The following is a 26,482-nucleotide window of genomic DNA, read 5'->3' on the forward strand; positions in this document are numbered from 1 at the left end:
AAAAACGTTATAAGGAACAAAAAAATCTATCACATTCTTACAAATAGGTTTGGGAAAACACAAAACCAAGAAGTACAAATTTTATATTATTTAAAACCAACAGTATCTATATAAAACGAGGAATGAAGCATTTTTATACCTTTCCTGCCTCGATCGTCTTGTCAAGGTTTGTAATGGTTTGGATATAAATGCATTGTTTTTTTAAGTACTTGTTAAACAGTAACTGATTCATTTTAAGCTTGGAAAGCCAGTAGTAAATGTGCTGTGTACACGTAAACCAGCGCAAAGGTCATGCGCAGCTGCTCCTTCTACTTTTGTCCCTTGCAATGAAGCTAAAATGCAGACGACGCGCAGCGTTGTCGATGGCACGGCATTATTTTCTTTCGCGATCCGGCATGGTGCTGTAGCATTCTAATCACGAGAGCTCCATCAAACCAGCAATCCAAATACAAAAGTATTTATTTTTACCGGAAATTACGAGTTTTAGAAGCTCGGTTTTTCTGAGCAGGACTATTTTAGTCGCTGAGGCAATCAGCTGTCGCGTTTCGGTCATCTTGGCGGGGCCACCCCTTTCTTCTAAAGTTGTACCCGACTATAGACTGAGCGAATGGTGACCTCTATGCATCCATTTGAACGGACATAGTAGGCTATGCTATAAATGTTGAAGACAATGGTGTGCGCATCACAACTCCTTTCTTTTTCAGAATTTCTCGTTTTGTGGACAGTTCCTTCCGTCTATATGTGCAAGATTGCAAAGGCATTAACATGTACAGTACATCGTGAGAAGTGCTTCTCTTCGTAGGAGCGTCGGCACAAGGATGCTGCAACAGAAGCGTTTGTGATGTTATATTTATAATTTTCTAAGCAAGGCAAAAGCAGGGATTCACTAGACGCTATGGAGGTCGTCAAAATTTCTTCACTCGTGTATTTAGACTACCCAGCTGGAATTTCTCGAATTGATAAAGCAAGTTTCATACTTTGATGTCCATATTTACGCCTATCATAATAGCGAGCTTTGAACCATATTTCTTGATCATACTGTTTTACATAGAGTTGTATCCGTGCCCCCCATAATGTCTTCTTCAGTACTAGTGGTCATTCTTTCCAGGCGCGTTGGTCGCATGGCAGATTATTACGTGCATAGTTTAGCATCCCAACCTCTAGACGCGTTTCTTTTCAATACTATTACAAACGCTGCCAACAAAACCAAGTTTTTGCATTAATCGATTCTATCAGCAGCCCTTGTATCAACTTCCACTACAATTCTCACGTAGCAGTACCTACTGCTTATATGTACACTCGCAGCTTTTTAGTTTAACTTATAAATATCATCATTCGTCCTCCCTTCCTATCTCGGTTTCTTTTCACAGTGAAGAAAATATCAATACACCGCACCAGCCTCCAACGCCGCCTGTTGCGCTACAATAAGACTGCAAAAACATTCTCCGAACAAACTAGAGCTGATGCTGCGCTGGTTCTTGTCTAGCCAAGTTCTTCACTCCACATGACTAACTAGAACTGGCCAATGCGTATTCGTGAGCTAGAGCAGCTGAACGCTATACTCGAGGAAAGATGCGACACTATATTCTGCTATTTTCCGGTGCTAAGGTAAATTGAATATTGCAGACAAAACTGCACCAAGGGCAAGATTTCTTTCCCTTGCTGGTGGATAATAGTGTCGCCTTTGAAAAGAGTGGCACTGTGTTCTGGGATTTTTCAGTGTTCGGTTTAACCGACGGGTGCTGTCACAACTGTCATGGGGAACAATTTTTTCTGAATCCCCAGCACACAAAAATGATGTCGCACTGTAGAGTGCTTGTAAATAGAAAAACGAAGTAGGCTTCTCTTCCACTACAAATGCAGTGCCGCATTCTGGTTTCACTGTACTAGCTTCAACGAAGCCTGCTATTTTGACTATAATCTGATTAGAAATGTTGTATAGGTTAGAATCTTATGTGCCTGCACGGGGTCTTGCTTACCTACTACGTTAATCTCCACATAAAAGCGTACGCCAAACGACAATACTTGCGAGAAACATTTATCACTGCTAAGTATCGTAAATAAAAAAATGCAAAATGAGCAATGATTCGAGGTAGGTAATTTATTCTGCACGCAACCAGTATTAAGACCGCCCTCCTTGGGAACTGGCACCAGGAATCCAAGTAGAAGTTAAATTGCAAATTTCACCATTCGTGCTCCGCACAAACTCCTCTCTTGCACGTCTGCAAAATGATGAAGTAAAAAAATGATAATGTTCAAAATAGTTCGGTGATGCCCAAAATGAAAGAGTTGTGCTTTTTCAAAAGCGCACGCGCATATACAGGTACTCGAGTATGTTTCACTTCAGCTAGAAAAAGAATACAGCAGCTGCGATCGTGAATTGAACGCGCAGCCCAGTGCTGAGCAGCTACCGCCATAGCCATGGGGCCACCGCGGAGCGCATTGGTTATAATGTGGTCGCGGCTGTTACAAGAGGTATTAATTTTAACGGGCTGATTTCGTTCGGATTTATTCCTTCACATTTCGTTACAGGTGTCCGCAGGATCGTTGTACTTGCATGCATAACTGTCTGGGGGGGGGGGGGGGGGGTATAATGAATAGCATAGAAAGAGAGCTGCACTGTAAGCAAAAATTTGTGAAGTACTGCAAGCATGGAAATGAAGCTCACGATGGATTCATTTCTGCAGCTGCCTCAGCATTCGTATTTAACTGACAAACTGCTCTGAAAATTTGAATTCATTAAACTAATCATTTCACATACATACAACGATAAGTGACAAGCAGTAAGTAAAATGGCGACAATAAATGCTGCGAGTAAGTAAAGATTTTAACCAACAAATATTTCTCGCTCATCCATTAGCGATCTGCATCATCGTAAATAATCGCTGTACATGAGAATTTGAAATATTGAAAGGCTTACGCCACTTCTGTGTATCTCTATTATTTTAGATAATTTATTAATTTGCTTAAACTAACGCCTGGCGTGTTCCCGCTTTGTAACTCAGAAGGATGCAACCTTATCATTTGAGGTACGCAAAGTCGTAATGTCCTACGAATCCTAGTGCGAAGGCCCGTAACGTTATGCTTTATAATCCGTAATCCACAGTCTGTAACCATAAAGGTTTACGGACAAAAGGGTCTTGGAAAACGTTCGATCTCCGAGCAGCCTGTAACAGCAATCAGTAAAACCAAAAATCCCGTTGTTGTTAACGTATACTACCAGAGGCCGTAAATGCGAATACTAGGCTGTGTTTTAAGTCCGCGCAGATATTCAGCTTTTTCTCAGATCTCGTTTTCCATATTATTTTGTGGTTTAGTCTACGGAGACAAGATTTTGCATTTTGGGAGTATCGAAGGCCATTACATGAAAGTTTCAAGCTTGCTAATTTGGCCAGTGCAGATAAATAATTTCGCGAAACCCTTCGCACATAGCAATGTACAACGCCTTCGGTCCTTCTCCAAGGTAACTCTGGAGAGATTGCGTAGACTATTCATCCCAGATATTCTGTAGCGTCAATGCGAAGCTCAATCAAAATAGTTTAATCATGTGCGTGCCGTTGTCTTTCGTGAACAATGGTACTAACTGATTTAAGCATCGTGTTGTCACAAACAAAGAAAAGCACTAGTGAAGTTATTCTAGAAGAGCGAGAGGTGACACAAAAATGGAAGATGCAGCATGAGCATGTCAACTCATAACACCAAGCTATGTCTCAGGAAATCGGAATTTTACGACAAGCAGTGAGGAAATACGTGTATTTTCTTCCCGCACATGGAAATTCTGTATCTTAAGAATGCAACAGTGTAATTTAAAGACTGCACTAAACCTTTCTGATCTCGAAAGCGACGAAGCGGTTTCTCTCTCACCTTAGCTATGCTCTCTCGGGCAATGTCTCCGCCTCGCCGCTAATTCTTTAGAAGACACGCGAGCAGAACCTCATGTTGGCGCTGTATTGTTGCTTGAAAACAACACCAACTTCCATTTACCAGGGATCCGAGCTTGTCGGCTGCACCTTGATGCCGGCGCACGCGCAGGGCAAGGAACGCTACAAGTGGTGAAATCGTTTGACTGCACACGAAAGGCAAGCAAGATGACGAAAAAGACCGCGCATAATACTGCATGGCAAAGGTGAGAGCGCTGACGGATGGGAAGTTATCTTGAACCAATCAACAGTTTTTCACCCTTGGTGGCGTCACGTTCACGACCTCGTTAATGGTGTGACGAGGTGTGAACGAAGAGCCAGAAAAGCCCGAGAAGTAGTACGCGAATGTCTTTTATGTCTGTTATTAGAAGTGGTTGGGGACTTTTTACAAAAATTGAGTTTATCCCGTTCTTAACATACCGCTTAGAAATAAGCACTGGCTCAAAGGCAGTGATGTTCCCAACATCTGTTCGATTAAGAACGCAACATTACGTTCTTCATTTTTTGGGAATATGGCACCTGTTTCTAACACATAGCTGCTTCCCACTTCAAACCTAATTTCACGTCTCTTGAACATCATATAACTAATCATCATCATCTTCAGCCTGGTTATGTCCAGTGCACGACGAAGGCCTCTCCCTGCGATCTCCAATCACCTCTCTCCTGCGCCAACCAATTCCAACTTCCCCCTGCGGATTTCATTCATTCCCTCACCTATTCTTCTATCTCCCTCGACTTCACTTCCCTTCTTTTGGAATCCAATCTATAGCCCTCATGATACACCGGTCATCTAACCTTGGGGGACGTCGTTTTCATGAATAAAGTTCAGTTGTTAGTCAGCCACCTTCCTGTCTCTTTGTCTATGTCTGCCTCTCGATTTTTTCCTACTCTCAAGTTTGCTGGCATTCTCCTAGCATAACCATGTACCAACTAGCCCAACAGGCCACTCTCATGATCTAACCTACGCATTACATGGCCGGCCCAGCTCCATTTTTCTCCTAATGTCAATTGCAATGTCGGCTACCCCGTTTGCTCTCTGCTCCAGGCCGCTCTGCTCCTGTCTCTTAACATTACGCCTAACATTCTTTGTTCCATTGCTCTTTGCGTGGTCCTTAACTTGTTTTAGAGCTTCTTTCTCCGTCTCCAAACTTTTGCCCCATACGTTAGCACCGGTAGAATGCATTGGTTGTATACCTTTCTTTTCATTGATAGTGGTAAACTTCGAGTCAGGATCTGACAAGCCGTATGCGCTCCAACCGATTCTTATTCTTCCGCAAATTTTCTTCTCATGATCAGGGTGCGCTGTGAGTAATTGACTTAGATAAGGATAGTCCTGCACAGACTCCAGAGGCTGACTGGCGATCACGAAGTCTTGTTCCCTTGCCAGGCTACCGAACATTACTTTTCTCTTCTGAATATTAATATTCAGCCCTACTGTTACACACTCTCTATTAAGATCCTAAATCATTTGTTGTAACTCGTCCCCAGTGTAGCTGAACGGGACAATGTCGACTGCAGACCCAAGGTTGCTGAGATTTTTGCCGTTGATCCTCACTTGTAAACCTTTTCAGTTTAATAGCTTAGCTACTTCTTCCAAGCATGCAGTGAATAGTATCGAAGAGATTGTGTGTCCTTTCCTGAGCCCTTTCTTTATAGGTAGCTTCCTACTTTTCTTGTGTAGAATTAAGGTGGCTGTGGAATCTTTGCAGATATTTTCGAATATATTTACGTAAGCCTCCCGTACTCCTTGATTAAGTAATGCCGCTATGACTGCTGTATCTCTACTGAATTAAATACATTTTCGTAATCTATGAAAGCCATATAAAGAGGCTGATTGTACTCAGCAGATTTCTCGATGACCTGATTGTTGACATAGATGCGATCCGTTGCAGAGTATTCCTTCGTTAAGCCAGCCTGTCATATTGGTTGACTGAAGTATTGCCCTTATTTTATTGGAAACTATATTGGTGAATATTTTATACAACGCTGGAAGTAAGCTAATGGGTCTATAATTTTCCCATTTTTTCCGTCTTCATTTTTGCGGATTAGAATAATGTTGGCAATTTTCCAGTTCTCTGGGACCCTTGAAGTCGTGAGACATTTCGTATGAAGGGCTGCAAGCATTTCAAAAATGATGTCGTTTTCATCTTTGATTAAATCGACTGTTATTCCATCCTCTCCTGCCGCTTTTTCCTGTTTCATGTCTTGCAAGGCCCTTTTAACTTCCTTGCTAACTATAGAAGGATCTTCTGTAACCCCTTCATTACTACTTCGAATCGTGGCTCCTCTGGGCACTGTACAGGTTAGTATAAAATTATTCTGGTGCTTTTACTATACCTTTGAGATAGCTGCTGATATTACCCTGGTTATCTTTGATTGCCTACATTTTGGCTTGTCCTATTGCAAGTTCATTGCCATTGCAGGTCTGTTCAAGATCAAATATGTGTAGATTCTAAAGGCCCACTCATTGTGCTCCATCTTTATCTAGCGTTATTCATCATGCACCTAAAATAATTGAAATGAATCTGCGTAGTTTCAGAGTATTCAGATGGCCCTTTCGCTTACCACACATTAAGAAGTCACAGGTTTGCGCTACACGCGCAGCACAGCCACAGCGTAAGCTGGAGGCGTGGCTGCATAGGATACCGTTGTACATTGGTACCAAAACGGCGAAGGCCCCTGGCCTCATTTTGTGCTGCAAGCCCATGAGAGTCTTGGCGAAGAAGCTCTAGAGCCTGATTTTCAGCAGCACGCCTTTGAGGGTCTTCGTAGCGAAGCTTTCGTGCGTGATTTTTGACGGCATGCAACTGAAGCTCTCCGCGGCGAAGCGGTCGTGCCTCATTTTCGGCTGCACGCACGTGACCGTATGGTGGCCTACCGGGTCACAGTTTCGGCAGCATGCACTTGAATGCCTCGGCGGTGACGCTGCCGGGCCCCATTTTTCGGCAACACGCAAAGAGGGCCTTGACGGCAAAGCTATCGGGCCGCATTTTCGGCAGCATGCAATGAGGGCTTCGCGGCGAAGCTGTCGGGCCGCATTTCCGGCAGCACGGACTTCAAGGTCTTCGCGGCAAGGTCTCATTGCGCTTTTTTACGAGAAGGAACTGAACTGTCCATCCGGCATCGACGGCGAGCAGCGGTCTGCGTAGCCCAACGTTGCGAGGTTGCAGCGGCGCTCTTAGCTCTACGATTCGCCTCTTCAGCACCGGTTCCTACCTTGCGAGGAGGAGCCATAACGTGCACCGAAGAGTAAATACAGGTATCGAGACTACGCGGCCCACATCTCACACTGTGTGACAAGTGGCACGATGTGATGCCACTGCTACATGGCTTGCCACTAGGTGCAATAATATGCAACTGCAATGCCACAGGTGCACACATCGACGCTACGCGGCTCGCATCTCACATCACATGACGGCTCGCGAGCTAGGACGCCTGTATAGGACATGTTTCCGCAGAAGCTAGTAAGCGTGATTGGGAAGCAGTGGTAGAGTAGCTGACTACAGCTCACAGAGTCCGGGTTCAATCTCGGCGAGAACTGGGTACTTTTTCTCATTCTTGGCGATAGTTGCGAGAGACACCGGCGGTGGCGGGAGCGGTCTGAAACGGCTGTTCGACTGGGCCCACAACAGCTTACACTGTAAAGATAGGTGGTCCTAGCACTGCGTGCCTCTTTCTTCGTGTGCCCCTGTTTCTCGAATCGTTCTTATTTTAAAGATAAGATGTTGAGGGTAAGGGGGAGAAATGTTGACGTGTATGCCAATATTTATTTCCGGCTACAGCTTAAACCGCTTTCAGATTCGTACAATGCCGGAACGATAAAGAATTTAAGATATTGATACATGCATATTGCGTGTTTCTTGTGGACGATGCACGCGGGCGCCCCGACGAATACGACGAACACTCTCTGACTCTCGAGCTGTCGGTTGAACGGGCCAGCGCTGCCGTTATCCTTTGTAAATATACTTTGTAAATAGTCTCCACTTCTTAATCCTTCGTGCGCGTAACATTCTGGTAGGACGTGCCGTTCCCGTCCTCGCCACGGAGCTCCGCAGCGGTCGCGCCGACCTGCTTTCAGCCGTGGCTCCCGATGACGACACCGTCTACTTCTACTCCTGTGACCCCGCCAACAACGTAAGTTACGGCTACCAATCGCCGCGATCCTGGCATATTCTCCGGCCAAGATATTGTTGACGTTGAGGACTGGCCCAGCCTGTATGAGCGTGTTAGCCGAAACAACTGCTGGGACCCTCCCATTACGCTAGAGGATGTCCTATTCCACTTGGGTGGAACTCCTCGTGTCTGGTTCCGGACACACGAGCACGAGATCTCTAGCTGGGATGTTTTCAAGGAGAAGCTCAGCGACCCCTTTGGAAATGCCACTGGTCGGCAGCTGGCTGCTAAAAAAGAGCTTGCTACCCGAGTTCAGTCTTCTACTGAATCGCATGTCTCGTACATACAAGACGCGCTCGCTCTTTGCCAGGAAGTCGACCAGGAAATGGCCCAGGTTGACAAAGTCGGCCACGTACACAAAGGGATCGCGGAAGGCGCGTTCAACTTGTTGCTTTTCAACAATGTGTCCACCATCAACGTCATTGTGAAGGAATTAATGTCGCCGCTTTGAGCTCGCCAAACGCCGCCGCGTCGTTCCACAGTTCTCCAGGCTTCCTAACACGGCTGCGTCGTCGTCTTGCGTCGACCTTATCACATCACCACCCTTAAATAAGCACGTCACATGTATTGTTCACCGCGAGCTCGAGGCTTCAAGTCCTGCGCCGTTCCATCCACGCCCACTTGACCCCAACATTGCCCAACCAGCCCCAGCGATCTTTCTCGTTCAGGAAATTGTGCGGCAAGGATTTGCAAACCTAGATTTTCCTGCTGCCTACTCCGTCTCCCGACCTGACGCCCGACCGGTGCCGACAGCTACGCTTCATAGCGATCTGTATTCCCCTCCCAGACACTGCAACCCTACCGAGTGGAGAACTGCGTACGACAAGCCCATTTGCTTCAGTAGCCTCCGCATTGGCCACGTCGCTCGCCACTGACACACCGCCTTGACGTCGCCGTATTCGAGCTCCTTTTCCCCGTCTCCACGCACATGTGCCGACCCGCGCCGTTACTCACCTTGCCGTATGCCTCCTACCTCTGACGTATCCGTCGATGTCAGTTGTCCTGCTCGTTCGCCATCACCTCGGCGCCTCGGTCCCCGTCGCCCCAGTCACGCCGCTATTCGTTGCCGACCAATTATGGATCCTCCCGGACGGAAAACTAGGCCATGCAGCTCCTGGGGGTAGTGGTGCATTAACTTCGTCATGTCTAAATCATCCATTGACGCTCCCAACGAACCGGAACTTCATGTTCACGTCGACGGGGGTGTCCCTTTGACGGCGTTAATAGATAATGGAACCCAGGTGTCCATAATGAGTTGTAACAGTAACCTCCGTCGACTGGGGAAGGTTCTCACGCTTGCTACTACTCGAGATGTACACGTGGCCGATGGCAGCAGTGTTGACGTCACTGGGATGTGTACTTCCTGTATAATTATCGCCGACTGCCGTGTTCCTCATCTTTTTACAGTTGCTGACCAATTGTTCCCACGACCTGATCCTCGGACTCGACTTCCTTATGGCGCATTCAGCTTTGATAGACTGTTCTGCCAGCGATGCAGTTATCCTTTGTAAATGTACTTTGTAAATAGTCTCCAGTTCTTAATCTTTCGTTCGCGTAACAATATTCACCTTTCCATGTTTGCTACAAGCCATGCGTTCCAGCATTTTAGCTGACCGGCAGGTTCTCGTATTGCCTTGCCAATAGCAGCATTGCATTTTGCAGTTCTTGGCGTCCGCTGGCGTCTGCAAATGGAAGCAAAATACGCGTGATAAAGTTTCGCGTGCGCTCTCGGGCCCTCTCTGCTCCTCGTTGCATGCTTCTTTAGGAGATGCGTCTTCTACGACAAATTTATCTTTGACCAATTTCGTAATTATTCTGGGCAGATTTGGTTATTGATTTTACCAATGTATACTGCTTGCGGCACAAACGCTTTATTCATTTTAGACCCTTTTGAAGTCAGTGAATTTCGTAACACAAGGATATTATTTGCGCAGAAAATTAAAATGTAGTTATCTCATCATATTTTAGACTGATCAGCTTCTTAATAGCAGAAGGAACACGCTGTAATCTCATCAAGCCTTATGTTTTCTTGTCTACACACTACATGCATCAACAGAAGTAAACACACTGTGACTACTGCGGGCACTGGAAGGTCTAGGTACTGGAACAGGTTGGTTTAGCCTGCCGATTGAGGTCGGCAATAGCTTCGCCTGTAGCGTTTTTTTTTTCAGGATATATAATTTGTCACCATACGTGGGAATGTCTACTGTCACAAAAAAAAAACACAAGTGAAACGCGCAATTTCGGCGTTTCGAATGATTAAAAAAATACAAGTTGATCAGAAAGCACACGAGATATCAACTTCGTCAACGTGTATAAGGCGCGCTTACCCCGTAACCATGTTGAAGACAGCAATATATGCTGGGTATGCTTAATATTCTTATTTAGTCCATTAAATTTTCATTAAGTTCTAGTTGGAAGTAGCCCTGTGTTTGTTGTACCTGTTTCTTTATCGTGGCAACATTTCTGATGTTTTTGCCACGTTTATTCTGAATTTCCGACTTCGCCAAACATGCACCTTGCTAGTCTTATGTAGCGCATCATGCATATTACGGATATTTATTGTACATATAATAAGTATTTTGCGACGTGGATACGTCTTGGCTGAAATCAGCATTTTTCTTCGCTGTACTAACTCTGACGTTTTACTAACGAAGAATGACTGCGTTCGTATTCTGCGCATGTCTGAAGGACCTCAGTTTCTTAGTGCCCTGCCCAGTGAGAAAACAGGCCTTGAACTAATCACGACAAAGCGTCTTTTCACGCTGCTTTGAGGGCCGTCACAAATTGCAGTAACGTAAATCATAGGCCTATGTTAACAAAAAAAATTATGTAGGTCCAATGTATATGGTAGACATTACGTTAAGTGAACGTTTCATAAAGTGGTTAAATAAATGTTATAAAATGGATGCGCACGATTCTTCTTACTGTCATCCTATAGAACGTCCAATCACTTATAATATGTATGTTTATGCACCGCATTGGTGGCACATTTAATGTCAGATAATGTCTATTTTTATGCACAAAACCATTCACAAGCTGTTTCGGAATGGAACAGCTGATGATGCGAGTGCACGCAGTATTACGTCCACGCAGTGTTGTCGAGAGAAGTTAGGCGATGCTTTATGTTTCTCAAAGTTGGAAAGGTCTACGAGCGTTCGACAGTACACCTTCACTTTAACATAGCCGTGCGCTGCTGCTTTCATTTTGTGCACCATATTGAAATATCCGTACTCCGAAAACGAATTTTTTTATTTATTTGAAAAATTGAAATGGACGTATGGTACATTGATGATTCGAATCGGCGTACACGCATTGACATAGCTGACATTGCGTCGCGTTACGCGTATAACGTGTTTTCCTAGCAGGGTACCCAAATGATATAGGATAGAGTTCTGTCTCAAACCCGTGTTCATATTTATTATCTGCACATTTTAGTATATTCGTCTTGTAGGTGACGCAAGACATTCCTAGAGCACTGGCGATATAAGTGAAGTACACGAAACCAGTCGCAACCTATGGAAGCCTAGCTGAAATGCCGTCAAAACCCGGGTATTGCGTCCCAGGCCTACACTAAAGTGCATGTTCGAGCAGCTCACCTTCAGTGGAAAGACTTTTGCTTGCAATCCCTTTACTACACTCTCAACCCTCTTTCTGCAGTAATATTTCTCGCGGACTGTTTCGCCAGGGTACTCCTTGTGCTGAGACATGTAATTCGTCTTGGTCAGGACCTTTTTACACTCCTCCGAAAGCTTCCTGCAGAAAACATTAGTGATGACCTGTAGGCACGAAAGTGCGCCCAATAACAGCAAGAAAATTACGACAGAATTCATCATACGGTGACGTAATACGATTAGCATCCGAGCAATGTAGCGACGCACCGTATTTCTCGAGTGAGGGTTATTTAACATTTGCCCTGGTCATTCTGAGACTTTCGTTTCTTCGACTATATGCGACGTACTTAAATATCGTCTCACTTTGCTGTGTCACTCGCATGCGAAGGTCGCTCATGAGCATGACGGCATGACGACGACCGTATCACGCTCATGTAAAGACAAGTGTGGTATGATGACGAAGACATGACGAGAATGAGATGACGATTCTTAAGTGATGACGATGATATAAGGACAGCGTGACGGTGACGATATGAGAACGGTGGGATAACCACGAGTGTCTGACGACGTTGGCGTGACGACGACGGTGGGACGATAACCGAATGTCAAGGCTGGAATGACAACGATGGCATGACCACGACGGTATGACAACGGATTCATAATAGCGACTGTATGACGATGACGTCATGACGACGTGCATGACGACGGTGGCATTACGGACGACTGAATGACGACAGCGTAATTGCGATAGAGCGATGAACAAGGAATGACATCGATGTATCGACGAAGGTGGTATGATGACACGACGACAATGGTATGACATTACTGAAGTGATGACGATGGTAAAATGACACTGTGACGACGACGCCGTGATGACAATGGTATGACGAAGAATGTGCGATGATGGTGTGAGGACGATGACGATGTTCTAGTACGGACAGGAAGCTCCACCGAATGGAGATCCGACACTCAAGGACATTCCTGCAAGATATGTTCCATTTAGGAAATACAACATTTTTGCAAATATGTTCCACCTACGAGTATAATATCCTTTGCGGAATGAGATTAGGAGCATATATTTCAAATCACAACAAATGTTTGGATCCATGATAGAACATGTAAGCGCCAGTGTACGAGGGCGTAGAAAAAAATTACCGACGATTACGTTACTTCCTAATGCGAAATTTGAGCGCAGCAAATAAGCTGTTGCACCTTTTGGATAGATTGAGGCAAAGAAATCGAGCAACACATGTATGCGCTATCACATAATTTTTTTTTATTTTTCACACGTATTCCTTTAACAAAGACTCCACTAACAGTTCTTGACAGTCATGAAGGAAGCTTTGTGGTCGGAGAAATAGACTGATATATGTTCGACTTGGTACACCAATGCTTGATTCTCAAAGACGAGATCTATACAAGTGCCTCGCGAGGTTGTCACAGCCGTGGGAGAAGCAGAGGCTAAGCGCCGCCGCCGAGAAGACCCTGCCGTTCGCGCCGCCGAAGCGGAGGCTCATCGCCGCCGTCGAGAGCAACCAGCAGTAAGCGAGGCTGAAGCAGAAGCTCATCGCCGCCGCGGAGAAGACCCTGCAGTTCGCGCCGCCGAAGCGGAGGCTCATCGCCGCCGTCGAGAGCAACCAGCAGTAAGCGGAAGCGGAGGGGGGCGGCGTGTACACCCAGCGGCGAACGATGGGGGCAGAAGCGCGCGCAGCAAGCGGACAACACGATAAAGGGAGGAGGGAAGAGATAGCAGCGACTGACTGATGCCGCTGACGGCGATAGTGAGTCAACCCCAGCTATCCGCCACACAAGAACAGGGGGGGGGACCCTTTCCTCCTCTTTCTGCATGGCGGCGACGGTGTTCTATGCAGTCACGTTATCTTGACTCTCTAGCGGCGTCAGCGGCATCCAGCGGTATCAGTCGGTCGCTGCTAGCGCTGGGGGGATGAAAGGGGGGCGGAGCTGGTTACGAGTCCGACGACGACGCCGAAGACGACGACGACGCGAAAGCCAGGAACGGACGCCAAAGAGCTGCGCTCTAAAACAGACACAAAGAGACAGTGCTTGTCTATTTCTATGCCCTCGTTCAGTCGCGCTTACACATTCTATCGAGGATTCAAACCAACTAACCCGCCAACGTGTTTTATATTGTTTGGACTTGCTTATTTCGGAATGCCTTCGGGGCCTGCGGATTGCCAGTGTTCTTCATTATTCAGCCGCATTGATGTCATTTCTCTATCGCCTCACTACAAACCTCCTCAATGCGCGTATTCCTGAAGCACTTGAAGTTGAAGCGCTGACATGCTTACCCATAAGTATTTCGTATGCTGTCCTCACTGCACGGAGAGAGTCGGTATTTCTTCGTTCCTCCATCGACATAACTCATCAGATATCCCTCCTTCCACGGGCATCTCGGAGTTGTGTCGTGATCTGAACCCAATCTGCCACATCAAGTGAACATTCAGTTTTTACAACCTGCATTGTTGCTTTTTATGGCCTTCGAGTAGTTGCGTTTGGGACAAACGGTACTTACATGTGTGCTAGCTCGTGGGCCGCTGTAGCCACCCCAAGGTAAGTGGTGGCGGTATCCTCGCCCACACCCACTCCATTGATACTGCAGACAGCACCTATAAATGCTCGTCCTTAAAGAACAAGGGGGAAAGAAGGAAAGCAAATCGAACGAGTTATCTACGAGATTAGATTGAGTAGCTTCGTTTTCAACTAAATTGAAAAACATTCCGGCACCAGTTAAGCTATCTGGCGCAATTTACAAGTTTACAGCAAACTCCACATCTTGCTCAGCGGATAGCTGCGACTCGTTCATAGGCTGGTTGCTTTGTTAATTTTATTTCTTCTGAGAGAGCGATGCGAGTAATGTGGAATAATGATAATGTTCGTTACCTTTATTACACGTTGCAGAGAGAGAGGCAAGAACCCAGCGAAGTAAAACAACCCCTTTTAAACGCGAGAGCATTTTTGTTGGCTACCTTTACCTCATTTTGGACCGCTTATACGGCCTCAATACGAGGACCCAATTAAAGTATTTCTTTAATCAAGCTTTTTACGAGTAAACGAGACCGGACTTGCAGCATGGTTAGCGAGTAGATATCCTCGGCGTCACACGTGCGGTTGGGAATGTGTCGCGGAATACGCGTGCCAGTGAAGGGGAATAACACTGCCACCATCGTGACGTCACGATGCCGACGCGCATTTGCGGTTCGCGAGTGGAGGGCCTGAAGGTCTTCAGAGGTACGAAGTGCATTTGGCTGCAAGATCAACGAAGCCAAACGGACGCACCGTCACGTGCCACTTAACAGGCAGTAGTGGTAGGCGGGGCTCGCGCATAAGGGGTTAGAAGGTCGACAGAGGCGCCCCGTGAATTTGGCTGCAAATGCGACGAAGTCACACGAACGCATCATCGGGCTGCACTCAGCCAGCTGTAATAGAAGTTGAGTAAAGTAAGGGCGCTGTGCCATGGCCGGACTGGACTATGGCACAGGCTGGACTGCGCCACGGTCGGACGAGATTGTTCGCGCGCGTAAACACGCATGGAAAATCCAGTCTGGTCGTGGCTGTGCAAATACCCGCCGCGGTGGCATAGTGGCTTTTGCGTTGCGCTGCTAAGCCTGAGGAAGTGGGAGCAACTCCCGGCCGCGGCCGCCGCATTTATACGGGGGCCAAATGCGAAAACGCCCCTGTACCGCGCCTTGGATGCAGGTTAAACATATCCAGGTCAAGATGAATGCGATCTCGCACTATAGTGTGCCTCATATCTTCGTTATGGCACGTAAAACTCCAGAACATAAGTTCTTTTTTCAAATAAGTTTTATTTTTCGCCTTGCGAATGCTCTCGCATATCCTGGTAAAAATCCTAGATGTGTTCTGCGGGACTTGAAATGTATTTCATATAACTTCCGTGAGCTGGGGGGAGGGGGGGAGGGGGCTTGCTAAAACCGCTTATAACGAAATACAATGAAAACATGTAACACTGATATCGCCTATATCTTTGCAGCCGTACTACCTACGTTCCTTACTTTGTTACTGTTGCAGAGAAAAAAACCCGTACTAGATCATGCTTGTGCAGCCTGCAGAGATGGCGTTCTCGCGTCGCGCATCACATAGTTGGATCTAAAATTATGCCCTCGCTCGGCTTTCACTGAGGCGTAGCCCAGCAGTACTCTTGTCGATTTGAGCGGGAGTAGTACCGTTTGAGAGAGCTCACTTTTTCGTAGTAGCTATAATCTATCAAATTCAAGCATGTGCCCATCGCGAGATATGAGGCCTGAAAGCGTGCAATTTTCCCAGGTATTTGACGGCTGCTCCGCTGTGGCGCACCCACGTACGCTCCAGAAAAGGCGTGAAGAAACACTGGCAGCAAGACAAAAGGATGCCAACCTGCGCCCACCGGCTTTGACCACGGTGGGCTCAATAAGAAATGGGAACGAGCACGATCGCAAATTAGGCCGCAGGACTCTCACTAGCTGTGTCATACGTTAACTACGTAAACACTGTATGCTTGAATGAATTTCACTTGTGTATTTGGTAACTGCGATGAAGTGCACGACAGAATTCGAGGCAGAAAGGATAGTGGACGACGGTGCAGATGGCATGAACAGGAGGACGACGAAAGAAAAGCGAAGGTTTCGTGCAGCGCAAGAAAAACAAAATCGCTCGGGGCAGCTCGAGTGAACATAAGTCGGGGGAGATTGTTCGAACGCTTCTGGGCTGGGTGGGCGCAACCACGCCCACAGGGACAGCTGAACCCGCATCTACGCGCAGTGTTCTGAAGACCGGGCGCCCATTTGCACGATGGAGAGCGCATCGGGTCGTCGCCAGAAGCACGACGTCGGAACGGTACGAGTTTGCGGCGCTCAAGACTGCTGCCGTCGTCCGTTTGAGACTGCCGTTGGCTTCAGTGCGATTCGGCAGCCGTCTACGCTTCCTGCCCGTTCTGCCGTTTCTTCCTCCCGGGTCGGACGTCACCTCACTCGAGGCTGTTTACAGTGCGTCGGGCGCGACCAGCACTGCAACTCTCCGGCCAGCGCACCCAGCGAACTTCTGAGCCTCACCAGCCTTATTTCAGTACTGCTCGTGTTTGACTGAGCTTCTCATATGCGTAACGTCTGCTTGCCGCTTTAATATGACTTTTCTTGCGTGGTAACGAAAGGCCTTGCTTAATTCATCTTCCCCTCGTCACATGCCTCACAACGTGCCGATCCTAAACTTCGCAGTTACGTTATTTCTTTGCCCTGGCGGCCACACAGCCTCAGCAGCATGCACAAAACCGTTTCACGCAACCCAGTTCAGATGCGTCCACAATACAGCCCATCTGTTATTTTCTTCTTGCTCTCGACAAAAGCAGTGACAAATGGCAGCAAACATCATCAAGAACAATGAACTGCTGGATAAATAATTCACAGTTCTCACACGGGGTCAAGCACGCAAAGGTATTGAGTCCAAAATTTATGGTTACACGTAGCAGGCTCAAAGGCTTTCTGCGTGTTGTTAATTTAAAAGCAAGCACTACATTTCACAAGGGAAAAAGAGACCATTGAACGGTGAACGATATCGGAAACTCTTCAGATTATACTTGCTTTCTCTGCTGTGTACAGGCGCTGCACTTACCTGCTATGTTTTTCTCCAATTTTCCATTGGTCTGTTTAACCAGGTCTAGGCTGGAAGCAAAAATGTAAACATGATTTGAAACACCATAAGTCATACCATAAGTATTCTTATGGTTTATTGTGGTAATGACATTAATCAAACTCTAGCGTACACTTGAAGCTTTCAGGCACTGCTAATTAGGGGCCACAAGCTTCTTGAATATAGTATCCCTGCATGTAGATCAAATCGATTGTTATTCTATGTTTACTTGGCGCTTTTCCCCTCGACATATCTTGCGAAGACCTTCTAACCTAATCGCTAGTTGCACATAGAAATTATGCATCCTGTTTATCACTATATGCAATCACACTTGAGTGGCTGCTGTAAAGTTCAATAAAGAATTGTCCTTCCCTCTTTATTACATCGTTAAAATTGTTTATTACGTACACTGCCCCACCTTTATTTCGCTGCATACATTGTCTTCTTTCCAATGCCAGGTTTCCTTCTTACCCATTTTCTAGTGCTCATCTTCGTTAGCGTTTTCTCAATCCCTCCGCTGTTAATATTTTGAATATCACATATTTTCTTCTTGTCTCTTAGCTTAGCCAGTTCAGCCAATTCAAATTGATCTCTGGAGTTAGAGACTTCCACACTCTGTCGTTTCTTTACAATGTCATCTTTTCCTTTGAAGAGCTTGCCTGTTTACTGTCTTGGGGCCTTACCTCCAACTTCTAGCGTGGTCCCTGGAATAATTTTATTTAAGGTTTCCTTTGTTTTTAACTGATATCTTCATTCTCTTACTCCAAAGTCTCATATATGCTCGTAAGCACTAGGCTGAATTCATCCACTTTTCTCTTGCCTGTTTTAGGTTGTCCGGCTTCTCATTGAATAAGTGTGCTCTTTTGAAATCAGTATCGACGCAGGACGACACTGCTTTGTGGTCACTGCCCTTAACCCCGCGTAACAGAACTGTACACCACGTCGGGCTCGGCGGAGGGTAGGCAATATATAATCTTTTTCTTCAGTAGGGCGTTACCAGGTCCACTTCCTGTTGTCCTTCCTGAGGAAGCCATTTATATTCGCAATTCATTCCTTGTCGTGAACTTTACTGACCCATACCCTCTGTTATTCCTAGGGTTTAATCCATACATACCGACTCCCTGTTTTGCGGCCACGTCTTTTTGACTCACTTTCGCATCCAAGTATTTCAAAACTACCGTATGTCGAGTTTTGATTTTTTTATCGCTGTAAGAATATCCATGCATTACGGAGAACCCTGGCGCTAAAATTCTTCGAGCCTCATTTCGCCAAGCAGTAAACGGAAGAGCTGGGAAACGAGACATTCGGTAATGCGGAAAGTCTGGTATTATCATGTAGAATCCGCACAGAGCAACACCGAATTATTCCGCAATTTACAAAACAGACATGCCCAAAAATGAGCACACATGCAATGACATAATATGCCACGGTGTGACTGTCGTCTAACCTACAGAATGATGCCGTCATACGAACAAGCCAAGCTAACAACCGTTTTGCAGATCATACAAGCACATACAACCATGCTACATAGGGCATATCAGAAATGAAAGACACTCAGCACATTAGCATAAATATCAAGAATAAGCCCTATAAGTATTTGCAACAATGCTATGAGTGGTACTGACTGGCCCAAAGAGCAGATGTACTTTTTTTTTCAGAAACTGAGAAATTAATTGGCTCGCGCACACAAGATATGTCTGCCTTTAGTCACCTGTGAGACGACGTTTCACATAACTCGTATTTAAGGGCAGTAAAGAAACCAACGCAAATAATTTCGCTTTCAGTATTCGCGGACATTCTCTGCATTCCATGCGTGCCGCCGCGAAATGACCACGGACTCATTTTAAAACAAAATTTTCTTCCGTTTAATAATGACAAACGAAACTTTCGTAACGCACAAGATGGTGAACGATTCCGTGCTTTTAGGTGCATTCAGCATCTATGGCTAGGTCTTTGTACAGACCGGCCGCGGTGGTTTAACGGCCATGCTTTTGCGCAGCTAAGCACCAGGTCGCGTATCATACCCCGACCGCGGTGGCCGAATTTCGATGAGGCGAAATGGAACAACGCCCATGTCCCGAGCACGGGGGCACGTTAAGGGCACCTGGTGGTCAAAATTATTCCGGAGTCCCCCACTACGACGTGCTCCGTGATGAAATCGTGGATCCGGCGCGTTAAAAAGAAAGGCCAGAATTCAGAATGTTTTTGTATAGCTGACAAAGGAAAACAAACATTATCCGCGATTGTATGATTATCGCCTATTTTTCGGTAACATGACATATACATGCTAAGTGGTTAACCGCGTTGACACTGTCAGGTGAAGGGGTTACGCCTTCAAAAGCAAGCGGGAGGGTAACGTGAAATGTAAGGGCTAGGTTTGTGTTAGGTCGGTTAACCTGCTGTCAGCACGCAAAACAAGCACAGAAAAGGCTCATTCATGTGAAAGTGCAGGTAGTACATTACTGCACTGAAAAAATGGAACCTTTCAATTGATCACTCAGACCACCACGTTAGTTTTTTTTTTTTTTACCCACCAATCCTTCCTGGCCAAATGATTCTTGTAGGATCGAACCACACTGTTTCTTCCGAAAATATCTGAGAGCGAGCGAAAAAATAAAAAACGAAACAAGTCTGACAAATATGAGTATCAGCAATGCTAATTGAATAATTTCGCGACTTTGTGCCGCGGATGAACAAAGCCTCTCTCTACTATTTCACAAGTATTCACACGTTACCTGAAGAGAACATAAGCCCTCTGGGTTCAATCTTTGGACCCGGCCGCCAAATTCATATAATCTGTTTTAGGCGGTAGAATAACAACCTGTCGCCATATTTCCTGCCGGTATGATTGTGAAACAAACAGTTTTGAGAGCTACATGTTAATTACAACAGCTTGAGTTTTTTTCATTTTTTAGAGTACATGTGATAAATTTTGATTCATTGCCACATACTCCAGTGGCACTTTCCTTTTTTTTCTTCCTGTCGTTTGTTATAACAAATAACGTAGAACTTTCACTTCATTGAAAACATTGCACAATAAATTTATTTGATACTTAGTTATGTTGCTATTCGCCTTACCCGGTCACAAGAAACAAGGCGTCGTGCTTGCTTGGTACTCGTCCTTCTCGATGATATTTTTCCAACTTGCTTAACGTTTCGGTCGTGTCGGTGGTACCTCCATTGTCTTTAGAGAAAGGCTCTTCCTGTTTAAAAGGATAAGAAAGAAATTATGCGGATCCCCACGCACTCAGGAAACAGGTATAGGCGAAACTTGCTTGAGCGAGCAAGTGAAAATTACTCTTTACAAGAGGCGCTGAAGATTTCAATGACGAGCGCGTCTCTAAGTCAGTATAGTGGACCTTGCAGAGAAGGCAGAACATTTCTTTATTCAGCACGAAAGTGTGGTAAATCACGAGACACGACGTACCCAACCTTGTGCAAACCTGCTGCAGCGCCATGGTACACGAAGAAAATTTCGGCAACGAACGCGTCCGACCACTTTTATCTACATCGTCATCTAAAAGACGAGGTCGCTCACCTTTTATATAAGTAAATTGTTGCTATGTGGCGCTGCTATCTGACGCATCTCGAATGCTGTCTTGTACGTTTCAAATTCGTAAGTGTGTCTTATTCATGCTTTTTGGGCATGCGGCCATACATGAACGCACTGCCAGGAATAACTTTACACAAAGCGTGACGTATGTTGGAGATGTGTTACGTACCCAACATGAACAACCAATCGAGATGGAAATGTTAGCTGAGCTAGCATGGTTCAAATATTTTTCATGTACTGTTGTAGACAAGCGTAAAGGCACTTATTGTTCTGCGTTATGTACTGTGCAGCGGCAAACATAGTAATAAAGACGAAAAATCAGCGCCCTTCCACTCTGTGAAGAAGGACGGCCGCCGAAGCGGTGTATGTGGGTCCCTCAATTGCCATCTGCACCTCCGCCGCGGGTCGGCCCGGCATTGCACTATCTTTCGGATCGGCCCACGTATGGCAAGGGCTTCCCGCCTGCTTCACGTTCACCGCGGGAAAGCCCGACATTGCACTATCTTCGGGATTGGTCCACGTATGGGGAGGGCTTAACGCCTGCTTCACTTCGCCTCCGCCGCGTGTCGTGTCGGCATTGCACTATCACCAGGATTGGCCCACGTATGGACAGGTTTGTGTCTAGACACGGACACGACCCTGGGGGAACTAGCCCTTAACAGCTTAGCTGTAAAATTGGTTAAGTCTTTCTGTTTCTTAGTTATTGACGACGACGAACGCGGGAGCACTGGCACGAGCGCGTTCGCGCTGTAGCGCCCAGGGGCGCCAGCGAGCCGGCTGCGGAAGAAGACGACGACGCTGGAGCTAACCCTGATGAAGACAGCTTTGTGTTGACGCGGACAGGACCCTGGGGAATGTAGCCCTTAAAAGCTAAGCGGTAAAATGAATGCATGCGTGGCGTAATGGTTAGCATGTCGTACTCCTGTGCTGGCGGAACAAGGTTTGTTTATTATAGCAACTTTATCTGCTTTTAGTTGTGGTAGTTGTCACAGATACCGTGCCATAGCCGCTGTTTAGCTAAGTGCGATTTATTGTTAGATGCTTAGTTGCTCAGTTGAAAACTGTAGTACTAGAGTGGCTTAGTTCCGCAGTTTTCAACAATTTTAATAAAGAAAGGCTGTTCAAATAAAGGAAATTTACTTCAAACAGTCACCATGCTTTCAACTTTTCTTTTACGTGCAACAAACCTAATTAAATTCCGTGAAGTAGATACCGCCAAAACCCTTTCATGGTTGAAGGCATTTAGATAGTATATTCCAAAGTAAAGGTCCTTCTTAGCAATAAACACCAAGCCGGCAGTCTTTATTTATTGATTTCGGTGAAACCAGAGAGGTCCCACATTTGACTTTAGCAAGATAAAATACCTGGTTATTTGTGTGACAGTTTCATTATGCAGTAAAAGGCAACTTGAGTGGGCAAATTTAATATACAGCGCAAATCCAATTAATTTGCTTGCGTCAGCAGCAGCTCATTTTAATTAGGCCCAATCTTGATCACTGCTTTATTCATTGCCTTCACGACAAACGTTAATTATACTCCTATTGTAGTAATCTTCAGCCACGCAATAAATTTGAAATCTCTCCACATTAAAGTGCAGACCACAAATTTCTCGTTCTGAACTCAAACCAATAAATAAATATGCATCGCACGTTACACACACGAGAGCAGCAACACATATCATTCCCTTCCGCTCGCTTTGAACTCTGATTAATCGCCCGATTCATCTGTTCCATTTGATTTCACCCCAGCGTTGCATGTCGAGGTTGCTGGAGAGAACTGCAGTGCTGCAATGACTCAATCACCACGGGAAACTATGGCTATGGATATGCCAATGATTTGACATTGATTCGCTGATAACGCCCGTCGGAGCTTAGTTTTTGGTCTTGTCTTATATCTTTACTGTTTTATCTTTGGCATTATAGTTTATTTGTAGTTATTATTATTATTATTATTATTATTATTATTATTATTATTATTATTATTATTATTATTATTATTATTATTATTATTATTATTATTATTATTATTATTATTATTAAACCTATGGGCGCAAGTTTCACCCTTCTCGCATTTTGTTCTTTCCTTTCCACTTCCATGTTCCAGAGCTTTGGTTAGCAAACCAGTGCAATATGGTTAACCTTCCTTCGTCTACTTTTCTTATATGTCCCTATCTTGGTTAACCTGAGGCTCACTTTGCAACGAGACAATAATCGTAATCTATTATGCACGCATTGCTGTCCTACAGCGCTCCAGTATCAATGCGCTCAGGCCATGTGCGGGAAGCGTGTGCGAGCGGGACGTAGCGTTCCTCACAAGAGAGTATCCAGGACCAAGTTATAAAAGTAAATGCAAATAAAAGCAAGATAGGCACCAATTATTGTTTCGGGATTTGTAAGATAAACATTATCTGGTATAAAATTCTTGGCACTGTTGGGAGTGTTCGGTGATTAACATTATCCACGTGTACCTTGTTTTATCTAAAGATAAAGTTTTATTCTTGTTTCTAATGCGTTAATTTACTGAATCGTCAAAATTTGAGGTTACTTCAGACTAACAATATGATGAAAATAGATTGAAATGCATTGAAGAGCTACAAAACGGTTACTATAAGAATCCGCAAGGTCCTTAAAAGTCACAATGACAAGTGTTCTGCAAATGGTCGTACTTCGCTTATTTGTCACCCTCACTCAACCGCCCCACTCGCGGCTCGCGTAGCCATTAAAGCGGATACCACTCCAGCAATTATGAATGACACGCACTGATGTTTACTGGAGCGGAAGCAACTAGGCAAATACACGGGTTGTGCGTAATATGTCATGTAAATTTGGCCTCCGAGATTTGACTGCTTTAAGCAGTTGGCTACTAACACCACCTTTAATGTGAAAACCTTCCAACCCTATCCCATTCACTACAAGAAATGGCTATCCTGTCCTATTGGCACGTTCGAATCAGTGGAGCCAAACCGAACCTGGGACTTCCACCCCTAAACATAACACCCTTCAGACAAACTGCGCCATGACACGGTGGACAAAGTGGTTTAACTGAAAGGACCAATGGCTAAAAGAACGCTATATCTATAGTTTACGTGGACCACAATGCTGCGGAGAGCTTTAAACCAGCATGATTTGTATAGCTAGCAAAAGCACATTACTGGACGCTCTCGATCAGCCAGCGGAACCCCGGTTGCAGCATCTCGCAATAATATCCCACGTTGTCCTCAGGGGAGGTTTTGATATTGATGTAACCACTATTACGTTGTCACCGCAGCTCGCAATATCACAGCGGTTGGCCATTATGTGAAGATAATGAAACTCAGGCATATATTTCCAAATTGCCGCTTGTGGCACATGCACCAAAGTTTCGTTCCGTTCAGTTTTCATTTGTCATGGTAGCTCGAATTATCGCCTGCTTTAGTTTTTTTTATATGTGTAATCGAATTTCTCTAGCGCTGAAATACTAAGGTTCACTTGCGGATAATCGGAGCCCCTTCGTTGTCTTGTGCTGCCAGGCAACTTGCATGCGTATTGGATGTCTTTATGCCACGCACTATAGCGCACCTTACCCCCGTTTCCTATATCCACTAATGTTCCGATGTTCTTACCTTTCTCCTTGTTAGACCGACGAGCAGAAATCGTACCTTAGGTTGCGCCATGTCGAGGTACCGCAAGTTCACCTAGAGTATTCAGAAGAATAGTACGATTAGTCTAGTGTCGAACAGGTTGTAATTACACCCATGACAGATATTAAATGACGGCGTGGTTTCTATGCTTTTTAGAGCGCAGCTTTTAGGTGCCCGTTCAGTAACCGAGCGAACGAGCACAGCGAAAGATGACAGAGTGCGTGGAAGGCAGCGAGGGATGAAAGAAGCGGAGACAAAATGCAGCGGAACCACTTGATGAAAAGTGGAGGAGGGCATGGCGAAAGGATGAGGAGGAAAATGGAGTGCCGGCGGCGACTCGGGCACGCGGCCAGCGCAGAAACAAAGCACCGACGTGGGCGCACTGCGAATGCGCTACTTCGCCTGTGGCCCCGCCGCCGCTATAGAATACGGAGCTCCGTGCGAGCCACACGTTCCCGTGTTCACGCCATCCATCGGAACAATGATCGAAACAACCGGTTGAAGGGCTTCGTCAGCCGCTGCTGCTCACCGAGCGGAGGTTTAGCGCCGCCACCGAGAACACCCTGTCGTTCAGAATAAAATTATTTGTCACAACATATCGCGAATTCAATACCGAAACAGCTGCACTCAAAATTAGCATTAGGGAGTATCGTAATCATCGTTGAATTTTTTATTGCGACTCAAGTATATGGTCACTTTGGGCGCATTTCTGCCGTCGCCGTGAGGTTCTTTATAAAAGTCCAAAGGCAATAAAATCGTCGCTGCGCGACGTGTGCATTACGTGCGAGTTAAAGTGTGCTAGGATGAGCCGGCGAACGCGGCTCAATCTCGCGTGCGCGAACGAGGAAGGCGGGCCGCAAGCGCGCCCTCTCCTGTCGCGTGCGAGGCACGGGGGCGAGGCGAGGGAGGGGCGGCGTTCTTCTACGGTGGCTGCTGCTTACGGTGCGGCCTTGCGGGCGCCGTATCTTGAAAGCGATCTGCGAAGTGACGGGGGCAATGTGCGCGCCCGCGCGTGCCTCATCTTCAAAGCAATCTGCGATGTTTGCCGAGTGCGTGTAGTGCTAGTAGCTTCGAACGCGCTGTGCTTTCGAAGTTTCGTCCCCGTTGAAGCGAGAGATACACGACAATTCCATCGCTGCTGCTGCCGTAGCTCCTCATTTTAGTATTGTGCCAGCCAGTTTCCGCGCTCATCCAGTGAGTTATGTCCATGTTTACCTGTGCGCGCGCGACACCGTGCTTGTTAATTTAGTTAATAAGCGAATGTTTACAAGTTTATACGGCCGGCAACACTACTCTCCTTACTTCGCATAACTGTCTACTGATTTGCTATCGCAATCGGTGCTTCGCCTTCCCGGCGAAACTGCGACATTTCTTTCATTAAATTTTAAACTCACGTCACCAGTAACCCGCATCAGGGCACGTATTAAACATTTGCTTTAAAAACTTGACGGCAACCGCTTTCACTGTAATTATACGCGTGAATTACACCTGTGATTATTGCGCTAAATCTGCAGTGAAGACAAAGGTGTACTCGGAAACTATTGCTACCGCCTTCGCACAGAAACTTGCCCTTGAGGTCTTTATACTTGCTGTCAACTTTTCGCTGAGTCTCTTCAGCGTTTTATTTTCTTGAACTTTTCTTGGTGCATCCTTTATAAAGAATTTACCTGATCACATTATTTTTAGAACACACACGCCAACTGAATTTATATAGATATATATCTTCTCTTGCTGACATTGGCCATGATTTGAGAAATTGTGGGTTACAGGCAAGAGTGCTAGTTCTGCTCGTTTGCGAGGTGTTGGCAGCTTATTTTTCTGAACAGAAAGAGAATACCGCTAACCTTGTCCCTCCCTCCCCTTATTTTTACGTTGATTTGCGCTAAGTGGTCGTAGTTCTTCAATCAATCAGTCAGTCAAAAGAACGTTTAATATTTACAATAAATATTGGGCTGAATGT

At 45.7% G+C, this 26,482-nt stretch overlaps 1 protein-coding gene across 1 annotated transcript in view; it reads right to left on the reverse strand.

Annotated features, from left to right (window-relative positions):
- Positions 1-2,114: 2,114 nt before the first annotated feature.
- The window catches only part of LOC142564449 (venom metalloproteinase antarease TserMP_A-like), a 29,935-nt gene continuing 5,567 nt past the window's right edge, over positions 2,115-26,482 (reverse strand). The window contains exons 5-12 of the mRNA XM_075675450.1: positions 24,505-24,576; positions 20,429-20,553; positions 17,333-17,382; positions 14,241-14,349; positions 14,017-14,148; positions 11,693-11,849; positions 9,662-9,775; positions 2,115-2,222 (exon numbers count right to left, since the gene is read on the reverse strand). Coding sequence (XP_075531565.1) covers positions 2,184-2,222; positions 9,662-9,775; positions 11,693-11,849; positions 14,017-14,148; positions 14,241-14,349; positions 17,333-17,382; positions 20,429-20,553; positions 24,505-24,576 — 798 coding nt within the window. The 3' untranslated portion in view covers positions 2,115-2,183. The remainder of the gene's footprint in view (positions 2,223-9,661; positions 9,776-11,692; positions 11,850-14,016; positions 14,149-14,240; positions 14,350-17,332; positions 17,383-20,428; positions 20,554-24,504; positions 24,577-26,482) is intronic.

Source organism: Dermacentor variabilis, chromosome 11 (genome assembly GCF_050947875.1).
Source record: "Dermacentor variabilis isolate Ectoservices chromosome 11, ASM5094787v1, whole genome shotgun sequence".
NCBI lineage: Eukaryota > Metazoa > Arthropoda > Arachnida > Ixodida > Ixodidae > Dermacentor > Dermacentor variabilis.